General features: G+C 32.2%; 1 protein-coding gene across 1 annotated transcript; it reads right to left on the bottom strand.

Annotated features, from left to right (window-relative positions):
* Positions 1-13157: 13157 nt before the first annotated feature.
* LOC139846628 (uncharacterized) lies at positions 13158-14978 on the bottom strand. The gene is made up of 2 exons (XM_071836108.1): positions 14327-14978; positions 13158-13909 (listed from the first exon to the last, which is right to left on the bottom strand). The coding sequence occupies exons 1-2, from the start codon at positions 14976-14978 to the stop codon at positions 13158-13160; spliced, it is 1404 nt and encodes a 467-aa protein (XP_071692209.1).
* Positions 14979-18235: the final 3257 nt, after the last annotated feature.

Raw genomic sequence — 18235 nt, 5'->3', positions numbered from 1 at the left:
GCCAGCTGAGAATGTTGTTGTAGCCAAGACAAGGGGATGAACCAACTTTAAAAATAAAAGAAATAATATAACATCATGTGGCTTAGTGGTTGGTAGTTTGGTAAAGACGTTTCAAACCGAACATCGAGCCCTTCGGAATGCTTTATTTATCTTTTTAAAATGGCGAACACGACTCTCTCGTTGTCATGTTCCCAGGCGTCATAGAGAGCTGCATCGAGTATTCTTTATATTCTACCATACGAATATACCAAAGGAACGGAGGTTATATAGCATCATAACAATGATATTTGCATCATAAAAATAAATTTTAAATCGTTAGCATACATTAATATTGAAATATTGAAATATATTGACTAAAAAAAGTGGTATTAGGGTCACTGGCGGGATAAACCAACCACCAATCATATCGAGAAAGTGAAGTTACGGGTAGGTTCACTTCCTACACCCATTAGGAGGAAACTCATGATATTGCAACAAGGAAACCCTCACTGGTAACTTTGCTAGATATGGACAAATTTCACCATTTACAAGAAACCCCGGAACTTCGTAACCAATTGCAAAGTAAAATTAGTGAATTTAAACGATGATTTTAATTGGTTGACTGACATGCATTTTTTGGAATGTGCCGGAGCAACCATACTATATTCAAGAGGATTTGGTGAATCTATTGAATTTGACAAGCGTATCATACCATATTAAGCTTCTTTAGAATCATTGAAATTGCATAATTTTAGTTTCAAAGTATCGGCCCTATATGAGAACCGACTTCCCTATTGCTCCATCACCCAGCCTAAGTTTTAAATTGCATTTGGGAAGGGCGAATACGAGTACAGGGATCTAAAAATTCAATTCCATCATAATACGCGTTTCGCCTATTTTGCCGAGTTTTTCTATACATATCTGATTGTATGTTTTCTTCTTTTCATTATGGGAATTAGGAGAGGATTCAAAGACATGAAGGGTTATATGGCATTATGATAGAAACTATAAGTAGAATGTATCAATAGGCTGTATGTATTGAGCACGGGATGTGCTCTTGTTGCACATATGAACCTCTTTTTAATTGTTCTATGTGCTCGAGATTTACATGGTGTTTGGAAACACGTTTTAAAAAGTGATTTTCTGATAATTGCATTTTAAAAACATAAACAATTGGCTCATATTGTTTGAAAATAAATATTGTTATAATTCAGTAGGCTTATAACTAATTTTGACCTAAGCCTATACAATCCTTAAATATGAGAGAGTAGTAATGGAAGAGAGATAGAGTATATTTCTTATATGTAAAAATGGTGTGTATATGTGTGTTCATTATCCACATATATATAGTACAAATTTTACTATCCATATTTGACTAATTACCATCCATATTTTACTACTAAATTTACAACACTCCCCCTTGGATGGTAATTTTTTTTAAAGAGCAATTAATACTGCCTCGTTAAAAACCTTGCTAAAGAAAACCCAGTGGGATAAAACTTTAGCTAAGGGAAAAAGAGTGCAGCATAGAGTTGACTCCCCCTCAAGTAGACAACGCTGAGTCGTCACATCTTTTGAACTTGCCTCATGCCAATATTGTGAATGTATGTTTTGAAAAACAGCGATTGACAGTGCTTTGGTATAAAGATCAACATAGTTGTTGATTGAACGTATCTCATTTTAATCTGGTTGTCTTTTACGAGATCTTGAGTATATGAGAAGAATCTGAGGTTTTCATCTGAAACTGTATCATCTAAATCTTTTATGTACAAGTTTGGTCCACGTGATTTGTCTACAGTCTCCTTCATGGTTTGTTTAAACTGTTGTTTCAATTCTTATTCCCTTTCAGTCTTTTTCTGAGCCTTACTAATATACCATTCTTTTCCATCAAACTTATGACCGTTGAGACTGTTTATAACTTTAGCGCCTCGTCAGCATTTATGTTTTGTTCTGTCATTTTTTGATACTCTTCTTTCATTTGTACTATGTAAGCTGTATTATCTTCATAGATAGTTGTTAGGCTTTTATAGCGTTCTAGTCCACAAGAATCAATAATGATTTGTATCATTGATCTTAACTAAAATCATTCCCGAGTAGCTTCATGTAATGCAATCACTTCGGCATGATTTGATGATGTTGCAACAAGTGTTTGTTTTGAGAACGTCATGATATTGCGGTGCCTCCATTTAGGAATACATATCCAGTTTGAGATTTAGCTTTATGTAGATCGGATAAATAATCTGCATCTGTATAACCAAACAAATCTTGTTTCGAGTTGTTAGAATAAAATAATTATAAATCAGTAGTTCCCCGAAGGTATCAAACTATTTGTTTGATCCCATTCCAATGTCTTTTGGTAGGGGCTGAGCTGAACCTTGTCAACAAATTAACTGCAAAAGAAATGTCAGATCTTGTATAATCTATAAGATACATAAGAACCTCAATTGCACTAAAATATAAAACTTCCGATCTGTTAAAATTTTCATGATCTTCGCAGGGATGAAATAGATCAGTGTCAATATTGAGTGATCTAACAACAATGAGTTTGTCTTTAAAAAAAATGTTTTAAAATCTTTTCGGTATAAGTTGTTTGATGTACAAGTAAACCATTAGGCATATGCTCAATTTGCAATCCAAGGTAATACTTGGTTTTTTCAAGATCTTTCATTTCAAAATAATTCTTTAGAAGTTGAATGATTTCATAGATCTCTTTATTTGTTCATATGATGTTAAGAACATTGACATAAACAACTACGATCTCATATCCGAACATTGTTTTTATAAAACATACGTGCAAAATAAGTTTATATTTATACCCTTTTTTTTATCAAGTAGTCATTTAATCGGTTATACCACATACGTCCCGTTTGTATAAACCCACTTAGAAATCTTTGTGATTTAATGGAATATATTCCCTTGGGTTTTACATTAGATACTTATGATACCTTAACCCTTTAGGTATATTCATATATATCACTATTAAGTGATCCATACAGATAAGTAGTAACAACATTCATGAGATGCATTTAAATAACTACCAGGTTGATTAAGTATCTAATAAGTAATTGTATCCATTACAGGAGGATAATTTTTCCTCCTAATTCATTTCTGGTATTTGTGGGAAATATTGAGTTACAAGTCTAGTTTTGCCTTGTAACTTCATTTGCACATTTCTTTTCGAATAAAAATTCATTTGTATCCCATACGTTTCACATCTTTAAAAGTGATAACGATTGATCCGAAAACTTTTCTTTTATCGAGCGATTCTAATTCAGCTCTTATTGCTCCTTTCCATTGAGCTCAATCATGTCCATTTTGTATATTCAATGACAGATTTTAGTTCCAGATCATCATCTTTATTCATGATGTCATTGTAACATTATATGAAAATATCTCATAGAGATTTTAGTTTCATTTCGGTTCCATAATATTGCATAATTTATCGCAATTTTAGTATTTACATTTATCAATATCCTCTGCAGAAGGAATATTGATTTGTGGTTCTTCTTGAACACTTTCTCTTACCTCATTATCAGCTGATTTTCTTTTTCGAGGATTTTTATCTTCGAAACCAATTGATCTTCCACGTTTGATGCGTGGCAAAGACTCAACAGTGACATTATTGCCAGCTTTTGGAATTTCAGTTCGAGCTGGAGCATTTATCGCTGGTATATATGATTTAGTCACTTTTTTATATCTGTAAATGCATAAAGTAATTAATTTGCAAGTTCTTGCATATGCATTATTTTTGAACTTTCGTTTCACATTCTTTTGTGCGAGTTCAATATACCTTAATTGATGTTCGCATCATGAAGCATCATTTTATTTTTTATTTTTATTTCTCACCCTAATCTAGGGAACAATGTTTTATTAAAATGACAATCAGCAAAACGTGCTGTAAAAACATCACCCATCATGGGTTCAATATATCTTATGATTGAAGATGTTTTATATCCAAAATATATTATCATCTTTCTTTGAAGAACCATTTTATTGTGTTGTGGTGATACAATTGGAACATACACTGCACAACCAATGTTTTAAGGTAGAAAATATTTGGCTCTTGGCCAAAATCAAGTATTAAGTGAAAATATTTACGACTTCCACATGGTATAATGCGAATTAATGTCGCAGCATGTAAATTTACATGTCCACATATAAATATTGAGAGATTTGTACTCATTATCAATTGTCTAGTTATTAGCTGTAAGCGTTTATCTATTGATTCAGCTAAACCAATTTTGTGTATGCACATGAGCAACTGGATGTTCAACAACAATCCCTGTAGATATATAATGATCATTAAATGCTTGAGATGTTAACTCACCAGCATTATCAAGTCTCATCCTTTTAATGGTGTAATTAGAATAATGTGTTCTCAATTTAATAATTTGTGCAAGAAACTTTGCAAATGCCATATTACGGCTTGATAACATACAAATATGAGACCATCCGCTAGATGCGTCTATTAGAACCATGAAATATCAAAATGGTTCACATGATGGATGAATTGGTTCATATCTCTTACCTTGAATTCTTTCAAGAAACATTTGTGATTCTTTTTCACAATATACTTTTCATTAATCACCATATGTGCTTTCCATTAATCACCATATGTGTTTTTTTTTTTTTTTATAAATCACCATATGTGTTTTTTTTTTTATCATATATCTTTTTCACCATATACGCTTTTAATCATATGCGCTGTGTTTTTCACCATATGCACTTTTAATCATATGCGATTTTCATCATATGCGTTGTGCTTTTCATCATATTCGCTTTTTATCATATGCGCTTATCATATGCGATGCGCTTTTTATCATATGCGCTTTTTATGTGAATAGTAAATTAATTAATTTCGTTTTACTATTCATATGAATTAATTTAGATTTACTATTTTGTTAATTGAGTAATATATATATACATCATATACTTGTGACTCCGAAGGCTCAAATGAATTTGACCATATAGTTATACGTTGTACCTTGCACATTAATTTTCAGTAGAAGCTTTAGATGCATATTATTTTCAGTAGAAGCTTTAGATGCACTTTTTTAATCACCAAATACCACAAACACTTTGTTTGCGTTTGTTCATAGTCATCAATGAAAACCATTTTCTTTAATTTTATTTTATACAATAAAATTAACGCATCATTATTCTTTTCAAAAACAATAATCTATTGTTATTGTTCACTTGTGCCATGTTTAACAACAAAAGTCAACAACCTCTGTCTTGTTTGTTGTGGCAACCAAAAACAACCTTTGCTTTTGTTACCGAGAATCCAAGACCAAAAAAAAATTAATTTTTAATTAATCTTTTATCAAAACCATAAATGATTTTATTGATCTACGTTGATATGGCCATAAAGAATTGACGGCTGACCTACTTTTGAAAGTGTATTTCGGCTATCATCCCGAAAACGTACAACGACCTTTTTTTTTTTTTTTATGAACTATTTGTTTCATATCTAGCTTAGGCAATTATTGTGAACATTTGGTCCCTATAAGAGCATTTATTTTTTAGACTTTTAGTTGATTTGTACTTGTCACAATTAGGGATAGCACCCGCGGGTCGTGGATGCGGATCCATTGGATCCATCACCCGTACCCGCGGATTTTTTTTTTAAGAGACATCCAATTGAACCCTTGTTCGTTGAAACAATTTGACTATATTTTTACTCCTCATTATTAAACGGACCATTTTGATGCACACTCTTAAAAAAATAATTTGTTTTTTAAGTTTTATTATTCAACCTCCTTTTTTCAACGGTCACGTTTTTAACAAAACATTTGACAAGTTTGGAAAAAAGTTTTTTATTGATTATCATCAAAAGTTTTCTATTGTCACTCTACTGGATGGAATTATGGCATACAACCAAAATTGCAACCCAACACTACATAAGAACAAAAAGGTTGTTTTTAATTAACATATGTATATGTGTTAAACTCGGAATAATAATAACTTATTTTAGAAAATTAACATAAGACATGTTGAAACATTTTTGTCACATTTAGCTCATCAAGTCTAATACTTATCATTGATAGATTTTATCACGTCTAGGAGATGTTTACTTTTTTCTTGTATTAAGTCATACTTTCATTTACCTTTGTTTGGAAAAAAGTTTTTTTTTTTTACTTTGCTTTCCCCCTTTCTGTAAAACTCATTTAAACACTTTCTTTGTTTTTTTTTTAAAAAAAACTTCCTTTTTTTACGTTACCCGTAAATTATAAATATAAAAAAAAAAACTTTTTGTTTAATTTTTTTTTCTAGTTTTTAAAAGGCCACTTGACCAATTTTTTAATTCTTTCACAACACCTGATATCGTGATCGTGACCTTTCACCAAAGCAAGAGATATTCTTGATAAACTAAACACGGACTCGTGTTTGAAATTGTCGGCCACAAAAAAATTCATTTGATAAAAGTATATATTTTTTTTTTAGTTATAGAAGGAGACCACTTCATTTTCAATACTTCATTTTTGACAAAAAAAAACTATTCCATTTTACCATCCCCTTTTTTTTCTTACTTTAACTTTTAAGATATACTTTTAATAAAAATACAAACTACTTTTTCTTATTTTAACTTTTAAGATTTACTTTTAATAAAAATACAAACTACTTTTTGTATTTTAACTTTTAAGATTTACTTTTAATAAAAGTACAAACTACTTATTCTTATTTTAACTTTTAAAATTTACTTTTAATAAAAATACAAACTACTTTTTTATTTTAACTTTTAAAATTATAAATTTAAGAATAAACATTAGTATGCATGAAATAAATAATGATTAATTGCATAAGTAATCATAAATGTTAGATAACATATAAAGACCCCGTCGTATTCGTATTGATCGGAATTAATCTCGACCCATGGTACCGTGTTGTCAAATGACGTGTTGCGTACATAAAGTACCGTGTTGTCAAATGACATGTTGCGTACAATCATGAGGTCTTATTAACATAAATATAAATGTTAGTGAAGTTAATAAGAGTTAGATTACAGAAAATATAATTCAGGCGGTATAACCGGCCATATATAACTTAAATAACATAAATATAAATGTTAGTGAAGTTAATAAGAGTTAGATTACAGAAAATATAATTCAGGCGGTATAACCGGCCATATATAACTTAAATAACATAAATATAAATGTTAGTGAAGTTAATAAAAGTTAGTAAACATAAATGATAGTTAGACGACAGTGTCGACCATATATAATTTAGGTGGCAGAGCCAACCATATAATAAGAACAATACAAATGCACTAAGAACTTAATAAAAATTAGTAGTTCAAAATGTTAGTAGTCCAAAATTTGATATGTCCGAGTCTGAAAAACCTTAATAATTTCATACCTTGATTAGTGACTCGTGATCGTTTGAGATATCCTTTGATTACACTAAGCTCTTCGTGCTGATAACGTGTTATAATTCAGTAGGCTTATAACTAATTTTGACCTAAGCCTATACAATCCTTAAATATGAGAGAGTAGTAATGGAAGAGAGATAGAGTATATTTCTTATATGTAAAAATGGTGTGTATATGTGTGTTCATTATCCATATATATATAGTACAAATTTTACTATCCATATTTGACTAATTACCATCCATATTTTACTACTAAATTTACAACAAATATCAAATAATTAATTATTTGCGTTTAGATGGGATGATAATGCAGTTTTGTAGCGGCAAGTACAGTCCTATTATTAGAAAACGTAAATTTAATTTTTATGGGTTTAACGTAAAAAGTACTTATCCTTGCATCAATTAGATCATCCTTATCAATTACATACTTCTTCATATTAACGTTATGTCATATCACTACACTTCATCATTTCCTTCTCATCATATCATATTTTACTAGTATTCATGACATATTCATTCACCATAAAATAATCAAATAGACCTACTTAAATTAACTAATTAGTACAATGTATAACTTTTAGTGTATTGTATAAATAAAAAATGGCAAATTGTACATAAATGTAACATAAAAGTTACCGTTTCTCAATAAAGGGTATATAATTTTTTTTTCCCACAAAAATCTCTAATTTCAATTTAGTGTCTAAAAAGGTCTATAATTAAAAAATGATTGGAATTGAGGTAAAATTCAACATGTGGAATTTTTTTTATTTTTATTGGTGAAATGTATATCCATGTCATCCTTTTTAGTGACTAGGATTTTAACTTTTTTTTCATTTAGTGATTAGGATTCTTTTAACAGTCCATGTAAGTAATTTCGTCTTTTTGTCTCATTTTCATTTAATTAATACCAAACCTTACGATAGAACAATTGGAAGCAAATATAAGTCTCTAAAAAAACTCTCCGTACCAAACCTTGTCTTCTTCTTCATCGGTTCCCTCTTTCTTCAGCCGCCATCGTCTTGTCTTCTAGATATATCAACTGTCATCATTTTGTAGTTCTTCTGCTGTCCAGACTTCCGACCACCGACACTTCGCCGGTGGTTTCAGATTTTACTGCTTTCTGTGTAATAAATTGCAGCCTCCGGTCCTACTTTTCCGGCGATCTTCTTCTCCGTTCGGCTTCTCCGGTCTCTCAGCGACTTCCACGCTATGATTCCGAGTATCTTATCACGGGATCTAGGATTTTTTTGGGTTTTAGACTGGTGTCGGGGTTATTTTGCTTGCCGGAAACTTCATCTCCGCTCAATGTAGCCTTCTTCTTTCTTTTGGCGGTTGTAGGCGACGAATTCTTAACGAAATTCTACAATCGTTAAGGTGAATTCTCTGTTTCGTTTTATGGTTAGGTCGTAAGTGGTTGACCGCCGATTGTTGTTGCTTTGTGTTGAAATCCGGTCGGTTCCGGTGGCTTGTGTATTGCATGCGGCTATTATGGGAGGTTGACGGTTGCTAGTGGCCTTGAGTGGTTGCTAGCAGCTCATGACTGTTCTGGTTGGCTGTGGGTGGCTACAACTAGTGGGTGGGGGCTACTGCTTGATGCTATGGTGGATGTTCGGTGGCTACTAGTGGCTGTCGTCCGTGATCCGATTATCGTTGATGGCCGTTGGTGGCTGCTAGTAGCCTATGGCGGTGTGGTCTTAGTTGGGGTCTGTTGACGGCTGCGGGGTGCCGTTGGTGGTCGTCCGCCGAAACTACCTGCTGGTTGTTGGTTGCTCGATTCGAAAACTAAGTTTAAATTTCGGTTTGGTTTGAGTCGATATTCGGTTTAAACAGATTCAAATCAAATATTGAACACCCTTAGTTGGAGGGAAGTGAGGGACAAATCACGTATGTTAATGATTATTTTATTCCTATTTAATCTATATTACACTCAACATCCCTAGTATAGATTGACACATCATACATATCTTTCCTAACACCTTCGCCACTACTATTCTTCATCCCACCACATTCGTCACGTCACCACCATCACAAAAAAACCCCTATCACCTTGCCATGTTACCGGCACTACTACACACAGTATTAGATGTGCCACTGTAGCTCTTGCCTAGGGATGTCAGTGGATCAAATATGATTCAGATAATCCCATTTCCATAACCAATTTTTGAATCAATGTTCATATTTACATGTATATTTAAATACAGTTCATTGAGGGTGTGTTTAGTAGTGCAACTTATTGGAGCTTAAGCTTATTTTTTTTCATAAGCTTAAACTACTAGCATCGTTTGGATGAAATAAAGTTCAGAGTTTATGAAAAAATAAGCTCTGAAAAAATAATGTAGTTGAACTAGCTTATAAAAATAAGCTCATGGGCTTCCTTGCTTATGAAGTTAGAAATTACATATTTGACCATTATATAATTATCTATCATATATTTTGTTATCCATTTTAGTCAGCTACCTTCACCAAATACTTATTAAAAAATAAGCTCCAACTTTCAACTTCGAAAATAAGGTCCAACTACCAACTCCAGCCATAAGTTTCAACTTCAGCTATAAGCTCCAGCTCGAACTAGTAATGCGAAACACACCCTCATTCATATTCATATCAAATTCTATTGGAATAAGCGGATTAACAAATTTATGTTGGATGTTAACTTCCTTATAAAGATATTATTTTTATGAAATAAAATAATCAAAGTATTTCTACCAAACATAAATATAACTCAAATTAATAAATAATTGTATATAAAAACGTGTAACTGTTGACGGTAATAAAAAGAAACAAAATTCAGATAACATTAGATATGCATGTATTTAAGTAAATATTTGTATATTTACATGTATATATTTATTTCGAGTAAAAAATGAATAAATATGTAGATAATAAATTATATTTCATATCCTATCCACTAATTTTTCACATTATTCATATAACCATATCGTTCATATATATGCTTATTATTCATTTAAATCATTCATAACTATTTTAATGAATAATGAATAATCAATGAATTAGACATTTATTCGTTTCATTGTCATCCTTAGTTATGTCTCGAATATAAACGATTTGACCATTATATAATTATCTATCATATATTTTGTTATCCATTTTTGTCAACTACCTTCACTAAACAATTATGAAAAAATAAGCTCCAACTTTTAACTTCGAAAATAAACTCCAGCTACCAACTCCAGCCATAAGCTTCAGCTCCAGCTATAAGCTCCACCTCTAGCCATATGCTCCAACTCCAGCTATAAACTTCAGTTCCAGATAGTAATGCGAAACACACCCTCATTCATATCAAATTCTATTGGAATAAGCGGATTAACATGGGTGTTAACTTCCTTATAAAGATATTATTTTTATGAAATAAAATAATCAAAGTATTTTTACCAAACATAAATATAACCCAAATTAATAAATTATTATATACAAAAAGTGTAATTGTTGTCGGTAATAAAAAGAAACAAAAATTATGATAACATTAGATATGCATGTATTTAAGTAAATATTTGTATATTTACATGTATATATTTATTTCGAGTAAAAATGAATAAGTATGTAGATGATAAATTATATTTCATATCTTATTCACTAATTTTTCACATTATTCATATAACCATTATCTATATTCATATATGCTTATTGTTCATATAAATCATTCATAACTATTTTAATGAATAATGAGTATTCAATGAATTGGACATTTATTCATTTCATTGTCATTCCTAGTTATGTTGCAGATATAACAGTGTTGTAAATCTCCTTATTTCTCCCCGAGATCTCTCCGAGATCTCGTTTTTGGAAAGCCGCCGAGACGAGATGTCCATCTCTCGAGATTTCATGGTCAACGGGGTCAAACTTAGTCAAAGCCACGATTTATCAATTTTTCTCACTCATTTAACGAATTATCTCATAAAATCTCGTAATTTTTCAGATTTTCTCGCTCATTTCTTGAAAATTCGTGTAAAATCTCATAAAAATGTATATAATATACATATACTTATTTATTTATATATATTTGTATTATAAAAACTAAAAAGTCAACGTAAGTCAACGTCCGAGATCTCCCCGATATTTTTTCGAGATGCCGAGATCTCCCAAAAAATGTCCAAACGAGATCTCCCCGAGATCCGAGATCTCTAACCTTGAGATATAAACAACTTTTTTGCTTTTTTAACATCAGTTCAGGATGTCTTGAGAATTAAACTATTCACGCGTTTATGTCTAGTAGTTGTATAATTCGTCCGATGCTCTATAATCTTTTAATGAATTGATTAGACGACACTATGTTACAAAAGTTGATTGGATTTGATTATTACTATTTTTTTGTCTTGAAAAAGTGTGAGAATCTTTTGTAGGGCTTGCATCAAAGTTAAAAGTGTTCAACAACAGTTAAAAGTTTTATTTCTAAAATAATAAATAATAATACGTAATAAAATAGGTAATAAATTATACTCCGTATATATTATCAATTGGAAATGGTATTTTACATGAGTATGGGTATTTTCAAAAAGAAAATCTAAATAATTAAATTCAATATTTATTTATTACTTATCTGTCTAAATTTAATAGTTATAGACAAAAAAATTTAAAAATTGTTATCATCCACATATTACTTATCGCTCATTTTTTAATTTTATCTCCTACTTTTATATACCTTTATGTTTTATATTCATAAAGTATGCGTATAAAAGAATTTTATTTTATTATTATTATTTATTAATGAATGTGAACTTTTAATTTGGGATAACCAAAAAGAAAAAGAAGACGGAGATATTAGAATTGTGATAAGTGATTTTAGAATTGTTGTTAACTAGTTGTTTACGCTCGCTTCGCGTCGGGGGTTCGGTTTTCAATGTATTTTATTGCGTTTAGTTTAACGATGATGTCGTTGAAGCGCAACTCGAGTCGAACTAAAAGGTATAACCCGTCAAAGATTTAAATGTTATTTTAAATTAACAATATAGGTGCATCTCTGCGGGTGGAGAAAAATATAAAGGAAACCAAAAAAGAAAAAATAAAAAAAAAATTGTTACAACGGGTAGAGAAAAATATAAAGGAAACAATCGGTACTATTCATATTTTTTGCCTAGTAGATATTTGCTGCTGCTAATTATAAAGAAACCATCGGTACTATTCATATTTTTTGTCTAGTAGATATTTGCTGCGGGTGAAGAAAAATATAAAGGAAACCAAAAAAGAAAAAAATGGGGGAAAAAACTGTTTAAAAAAATTGCTACAGTACCGTGAGTTCACGTGAATAGTACTGTTCACGTGAATAGTGACCGGTGTACAACCATTGTTGCGCGGTGTATAAGTGATTAAAGCGTGCAAATAGTACTATTCATAACTTTGGTCTATTATATGGTAATGTGTATAAAGTAATTATATACATGGTGGTTATATATATGTTGACTTTATAGAGGCAAAGATATCATAGAACACCCGTTAAAACATCTTATATTTATATTAACTTATTAAAAAAAAAAAAAATTGAAAAGCAAGGAAATTTATTACTAACAACAAAACAATACAACAATCGGGTATTCAACCCAAAGTCAACCTAATGAATCTAAGATACATTGCAAAGTGAGCAACCTATCAAATACAATATACGCGATACATCAAACTCAAATAAGATTACACCAATTTCAAACACACTCGGGTCATTTAACCAAGAAAGCCAATCTATTTTCTTTCCTTTTAGACGACGCGATATCCACCCGAATGATTTGTTTTGAACCTCGTTAAATGCTACCGAAGTGTTCCAACATTTTCCACAAAACACCTTATTATTCCTATTTTTTCAAATTAGGTACGTGCACACCCATTCAACCGCCTGCCAAATCTTTTTTCCTAAGGTTGACATACCGGCCGAATTATTACCACAAAAGATCTCACTTATGCTAAGATTTGACACGTTACCAAGACCCCACCAAGAGTATACTCGAACCCAAAGATCATACGCATGTTTACAAAGAATTAAAGAGTGTTCCACGGATTCAAGATCATCATCACACAATGGACATCTAGTGCTATATAAATCAATACCTCGTTTGTCAAGTTCCAATCTAGTAGGAAGACGCCTTTGAACCGCCCGCCACACAAAAATTTCTAACTTTTTCGGGACTAACCTATTACGCATTGTCTCGGACGCATTGGTTGGACCCATAACAGATTGCTCTTCAATCAGCTTGCACAGACTTTTAACCCTGAAATCCCCATAGTTTGCCAAATTCCACGTCCAAGAATCAAACCCGTCACCTGAGAAATTGTAGGCTGAAATCAGACCGCATAGATTTTCTAATTCACGAGATGTTCTGCCCCTAGGATCCCTTGCCCAGTCCCATTTCCAAAGCCGAGAGCTACCACTGATTTCCACCCGATCCTTGATCGCTACATCTTTAACGTTTTCCAATCTGTAGAGTCTAGGAAAAGTGAACCGCAACTTGTTTCCGCCCACCCAGATTTCCTCCCAGAATTTCGAAGATGAAACTGTACAAATTTTTTTCTCGAACGAATTGCTAAAATTAACGCCCACATTGTTTACTTCATGACCTGTTAAGATAATAGAACGCCAAGTACTAGGTTTTAAGGCACGAATTTCTTCGCACCCTAAATCCAAGCCTCCGCAAGAACCATAAATACTACGAATAAGTTTAGCCCAAAGGGAATCGGTTTCGGTTTTAAACCTCCACCACCATTTCCCTAATAAAGCTAAATTTTTATTTTTTAAAGAACCAATATTTAACCCCCCATGTTCATAAGAGGATAGAACATTGTCCCATTTAACCCAAGAAATTTTGGTACCCGAATCCGACCCACCCCAAAAAAACACACGCCTCACACTCTCGAGTAATTTTAACACACGTGACGGAGCACGAAAGAGAGAGAAGTAATACAATGGCAAACTATTAAGGACCGATTTAATAAGGACAAGTCTTCCCCCAAATGACAACGTTCGCATTTTTCAACTTGACAACCGAGCTTTGAACTTATCTAGAACGGGATTCCAACTATTAATTTTATTCATCTTCGCACCGATAGGGAGCCCGAGATAAGTAAAAGGGAAGGAACCAACTTGACAATTCAACCATCGAGCCATATTATCCACCTCACCATCATTAACCCCAATTCCGTAAAGAAAACTTTTATGAAAATTAACTTTTAACCCCGAAACAAGTTCAAAACATTTGAGGAGATTTTGTAGACTATAGGCATTTTCCCGATTCCGTTCCCCAAGAAAAATGGTGTCGTCGGCATATTGAAGATGAGAAATTAGGATTTTATCACCACCTACTTCAATCCCTTTGAATAAGCCCTTTTCAATAGCCGCTTTAGCTAAAATATTCAAACCTTCCGCCGCTAAAATAAAGAGAAAAGGTGACAATGGATCACCTTGCCGGATGCCTCTTCCAAGTGAAAATTCATTAGTCGGAGACCCATTTACAAGAACCGACACGATTGCGGATTTGAGACATGCAAAGATCCATTTTCTCCATTTCATACCAAACCCCATACTCTTCATAACATCCAACAAAAAATCCCAATTGAGGCAATCAAAAGCTTTTTCAAAATCTACTTTGAAAAGTATCCCTTTCTTCTTATTTCCCTTTAAAAAATCCATAGTTTCATTAACAATCAAAGCGCCGTCTAAAATAAATCTCCCTTTTATAAATGCACTTTGCTCCTAACCTATTAGTGATGGAATGGTCTTTTTTAAACGATTAGAAAGTATTTTGGCAATTATTTTGTAATAACTTCCAATTAAGCTAATTGGCCGGAAATCACAAAGACCATTCGGATTCTTTTTCTTCGGGACTAAAGTGATAAAAGAAGCATTACATCCATGTGAAAACTCGCACTTATCCCAAAACCACACAATTTCCTCTATTAAATCAACTTTAATTTTTCCCCAAAATTGTTTAAAAAATCTCATGTTGAAACTGTCCGGGCCAGGGGCTTTAGTACTTTCACATTCGAAAACTGCTACCCGAATTTCATCCTCACTGACAGGAGCTTCAAGGTTTGTTGCATCTTCGGCCGAAACTGAAGGATATAACAAATCTTCCATGCTTGGTCGATCTAAATTAGGTTCCTGGAACCTATTCTTAAAGTGATTAAAAATCTCATTCTTTATAGCATTAGGAGTATCGTTCCAAACCCCATGAATATTAAGCCCCCCGATGTTATTTTTGTTGTAATTTCTACGGATGATAGAGTGAAAAAATCTTGTGTTCTCATCGCCTTCTAGGATCCATTTAATTCTCGTCTTTTGTTTGAGTATGTCGTTTTTAAGCTTCTCCTTTTCTAACCATTTTTTCCTCGAATCTCTCCACATCTCGAGCTCATCATCATTTAAAGTGACAGTTTCGGCCTTTAATTCTAGCTCCAAAGATGTATTTTTAAAAGTCTCAATTTCCACATCAAGATTATTGAATATTTTGTTACTCCAATCTTTCAATGCAAATTTGACATTTTTTAATCTATTCCGAAAAACACAATCTTTTCGACTATTAGACGGGACAAAGACTTCCCACGCATCATGAACAACCTGGACACTTTCTTCTTCATTAAACCAAGCATCAAAAACTTTGAAAGGTTTCGGACCAAAGTTTCTTTCGTCACTTCTTAGGATAATAAGGCAATGGTCGGAGTGTTTCCGATCCATAACAATAGCCGTGAGATCATTCCACATATGAAGAAAATTTTTCGTCATGAGAAATCTATCCAGTTTACTATACTTTATACCATCATCGCTAACCCTAGTAAAATTTCTACCACCTAAAGGGATTTCTAACAACCGATTATTATCAATGAAATCATTAAACCTACGAGCCCTATATTCGAAAAATTCGCAGTTAAATCTTTCATCCCGAACCCTAACCTCATTAAAATCACCACACAAAACCCAAGCTACATCACTATGATCAAGAACATTTGATAAGGATTTCCAAAGATTTTCTTTTTTCGCATCTTCATGTGGCCCGTACACATTGACAATATTAACATGTTTCTGATTATCCCTCCATAACCCATGTATACCAATAACACAGTCGAACTTAATAATACTAATCGCGTCAAAACAATCTTTATCCCAAATAAGAAGCTGACCACCCGAGTTCCCGACCTTTTCCTTTTGTAAAAAATCACATTCTGATGACCCCCATAAAGACTGAATCCAACTTTCATCAACAGTGTTTAAATGAGTTTCTTGCAAAGCAATGAAGTTTGGTTTTTCTCTCGAAATCAAATTCTTAACCCACCCTAATTTGTTGACCTTACCCCGGATACCGAAACCCCAAATGTTAAGAGAAATAATCTTCATATGAAAACAATTAATTCGAGTGAAGAACAAAAAACTTACTGTGATTTCTTCTTCTCCTTCCATTTCAAACCATGCTTAGAACCATATTCTTGTACATCCATTTTACCAACAGAGCCTGGAGAAACATCATGTGAATTTTCCATCGAATTGTCCAAAGACTGGGTTTTAGATGAAACATTTGATGATTTACTCTTTTCAACACAATCAGAACAACTTGATCGCAAGGGTTTATCCGAATTAGGGTTTCTCGCTGAATATTTGAGATTCATCATTCTTGATGAAGAACTCCATCTCTTAATTCCCCTCCAATAGCAACGTCTTCTGTTAGGAACCGCATTCTGTTTCAGTCTATTCAACCCCTCGTTCATCTCTGCTTTCTTATTTGGATATCTAAATTTTCCTTTAGATTGGGATTTGATTCGGCCCACTAATAAATCAGCTTGGTCATCTAATTTGTGTAGTGACCCGAACTTTTCCATGTTTATATATATATTAAATGAAATTGTTATTTACATGATTAAGTGTTTCCAACATGTTAAGCAATCAAACTTGTTAAGACTTGATTAATTGAAATAGGTTTCATATAGACAATTGACCACCCAAGTTGACCGGTGATTCACGAACGTTAAAAACTTGTAAAAACTATACGATGACATATATATGGTTATATATATAGTTAACATGATTTTATTATAAGTATGTATCTCATTAGGTATTTTAACAATGAGTTATATACAAAAAAATGAGACTATTAATTTAAGAAACTCGAAAACGATATATATAACGATTATCGTTATAACAACGTCTTACTAGGTACATATGAATCATATTAAGATATTGATACACTTGGTTAATTATGTTAAATGATAAGTAAATATATTATTAAGTGTATTAACAATGAAATACATATGTAAAAATAAGACTACTAACTTAATGATTTCGAAACGAGACATATATGTAACGATTATCGTTGTAACGACATTTAACTGTATATATATCATACTAAGATATATTATATATCATAATATCATGATAATATAACAATTTAACATCTCATTTATTATAATAAACAATGGGTTAACAACATTCAACAAGATCGTTAACCTAAAGGTTTCAAAACAACATTTACATGTAACGACTAACGATGACTTAACGACTCAGTTAAAATGTATATACATGTAGTGTTTTAATATGTATTCATACACTTTTGAAAGACTTCAAGACACTTATCAAAATAATTCTACTTAACAAAAATGCTTACAATTACATCCTCGTTCAGTTTCATCAACAATTCTACTCGTATGCACCCGTATTCGTACTCGTACAATACACAGCTTTTAGATGTATGTACTATTGGTATATACACTCCAATGATCAGCTGTTAGCAGCCCATGTGAGTTTCATTATTCCTTTTTTAAATACTTTTGCAATATATATTTTTTGGGACTGAGAATACATGCGCTGCTTTTATAAATGTTTTACGAAATAGACACAAGTGATCGAAACTACATTCTATGGTTGGATTATCAAATCGAATATCACCCTATATAGTCTGG

This window comes from Rutidosis leptorrhynchoides, chromosome 1 (assembly GCF_046630445.1).
Source record: "Rutidosis leptorrhynchoides isolate AG116_Rl617_1_P2 chromosome 1, CSIRO_AGI_Rlap_v1, whole genome shotgun sequence".
In the NCBI taxonomy this organism is placed as follows: Eukaryota; Viridiplantae; Streptophyta; class Magnoliopsida; order Asterales; family Asteraceae; genus Rutidosis; species Rutidosis leptorrhynchoides.
The sequence above is the reverse complement of the archived record's forward strand: the minus strand, read 5'-3'. Positions and strand labels throughout refer to the sequence as shown.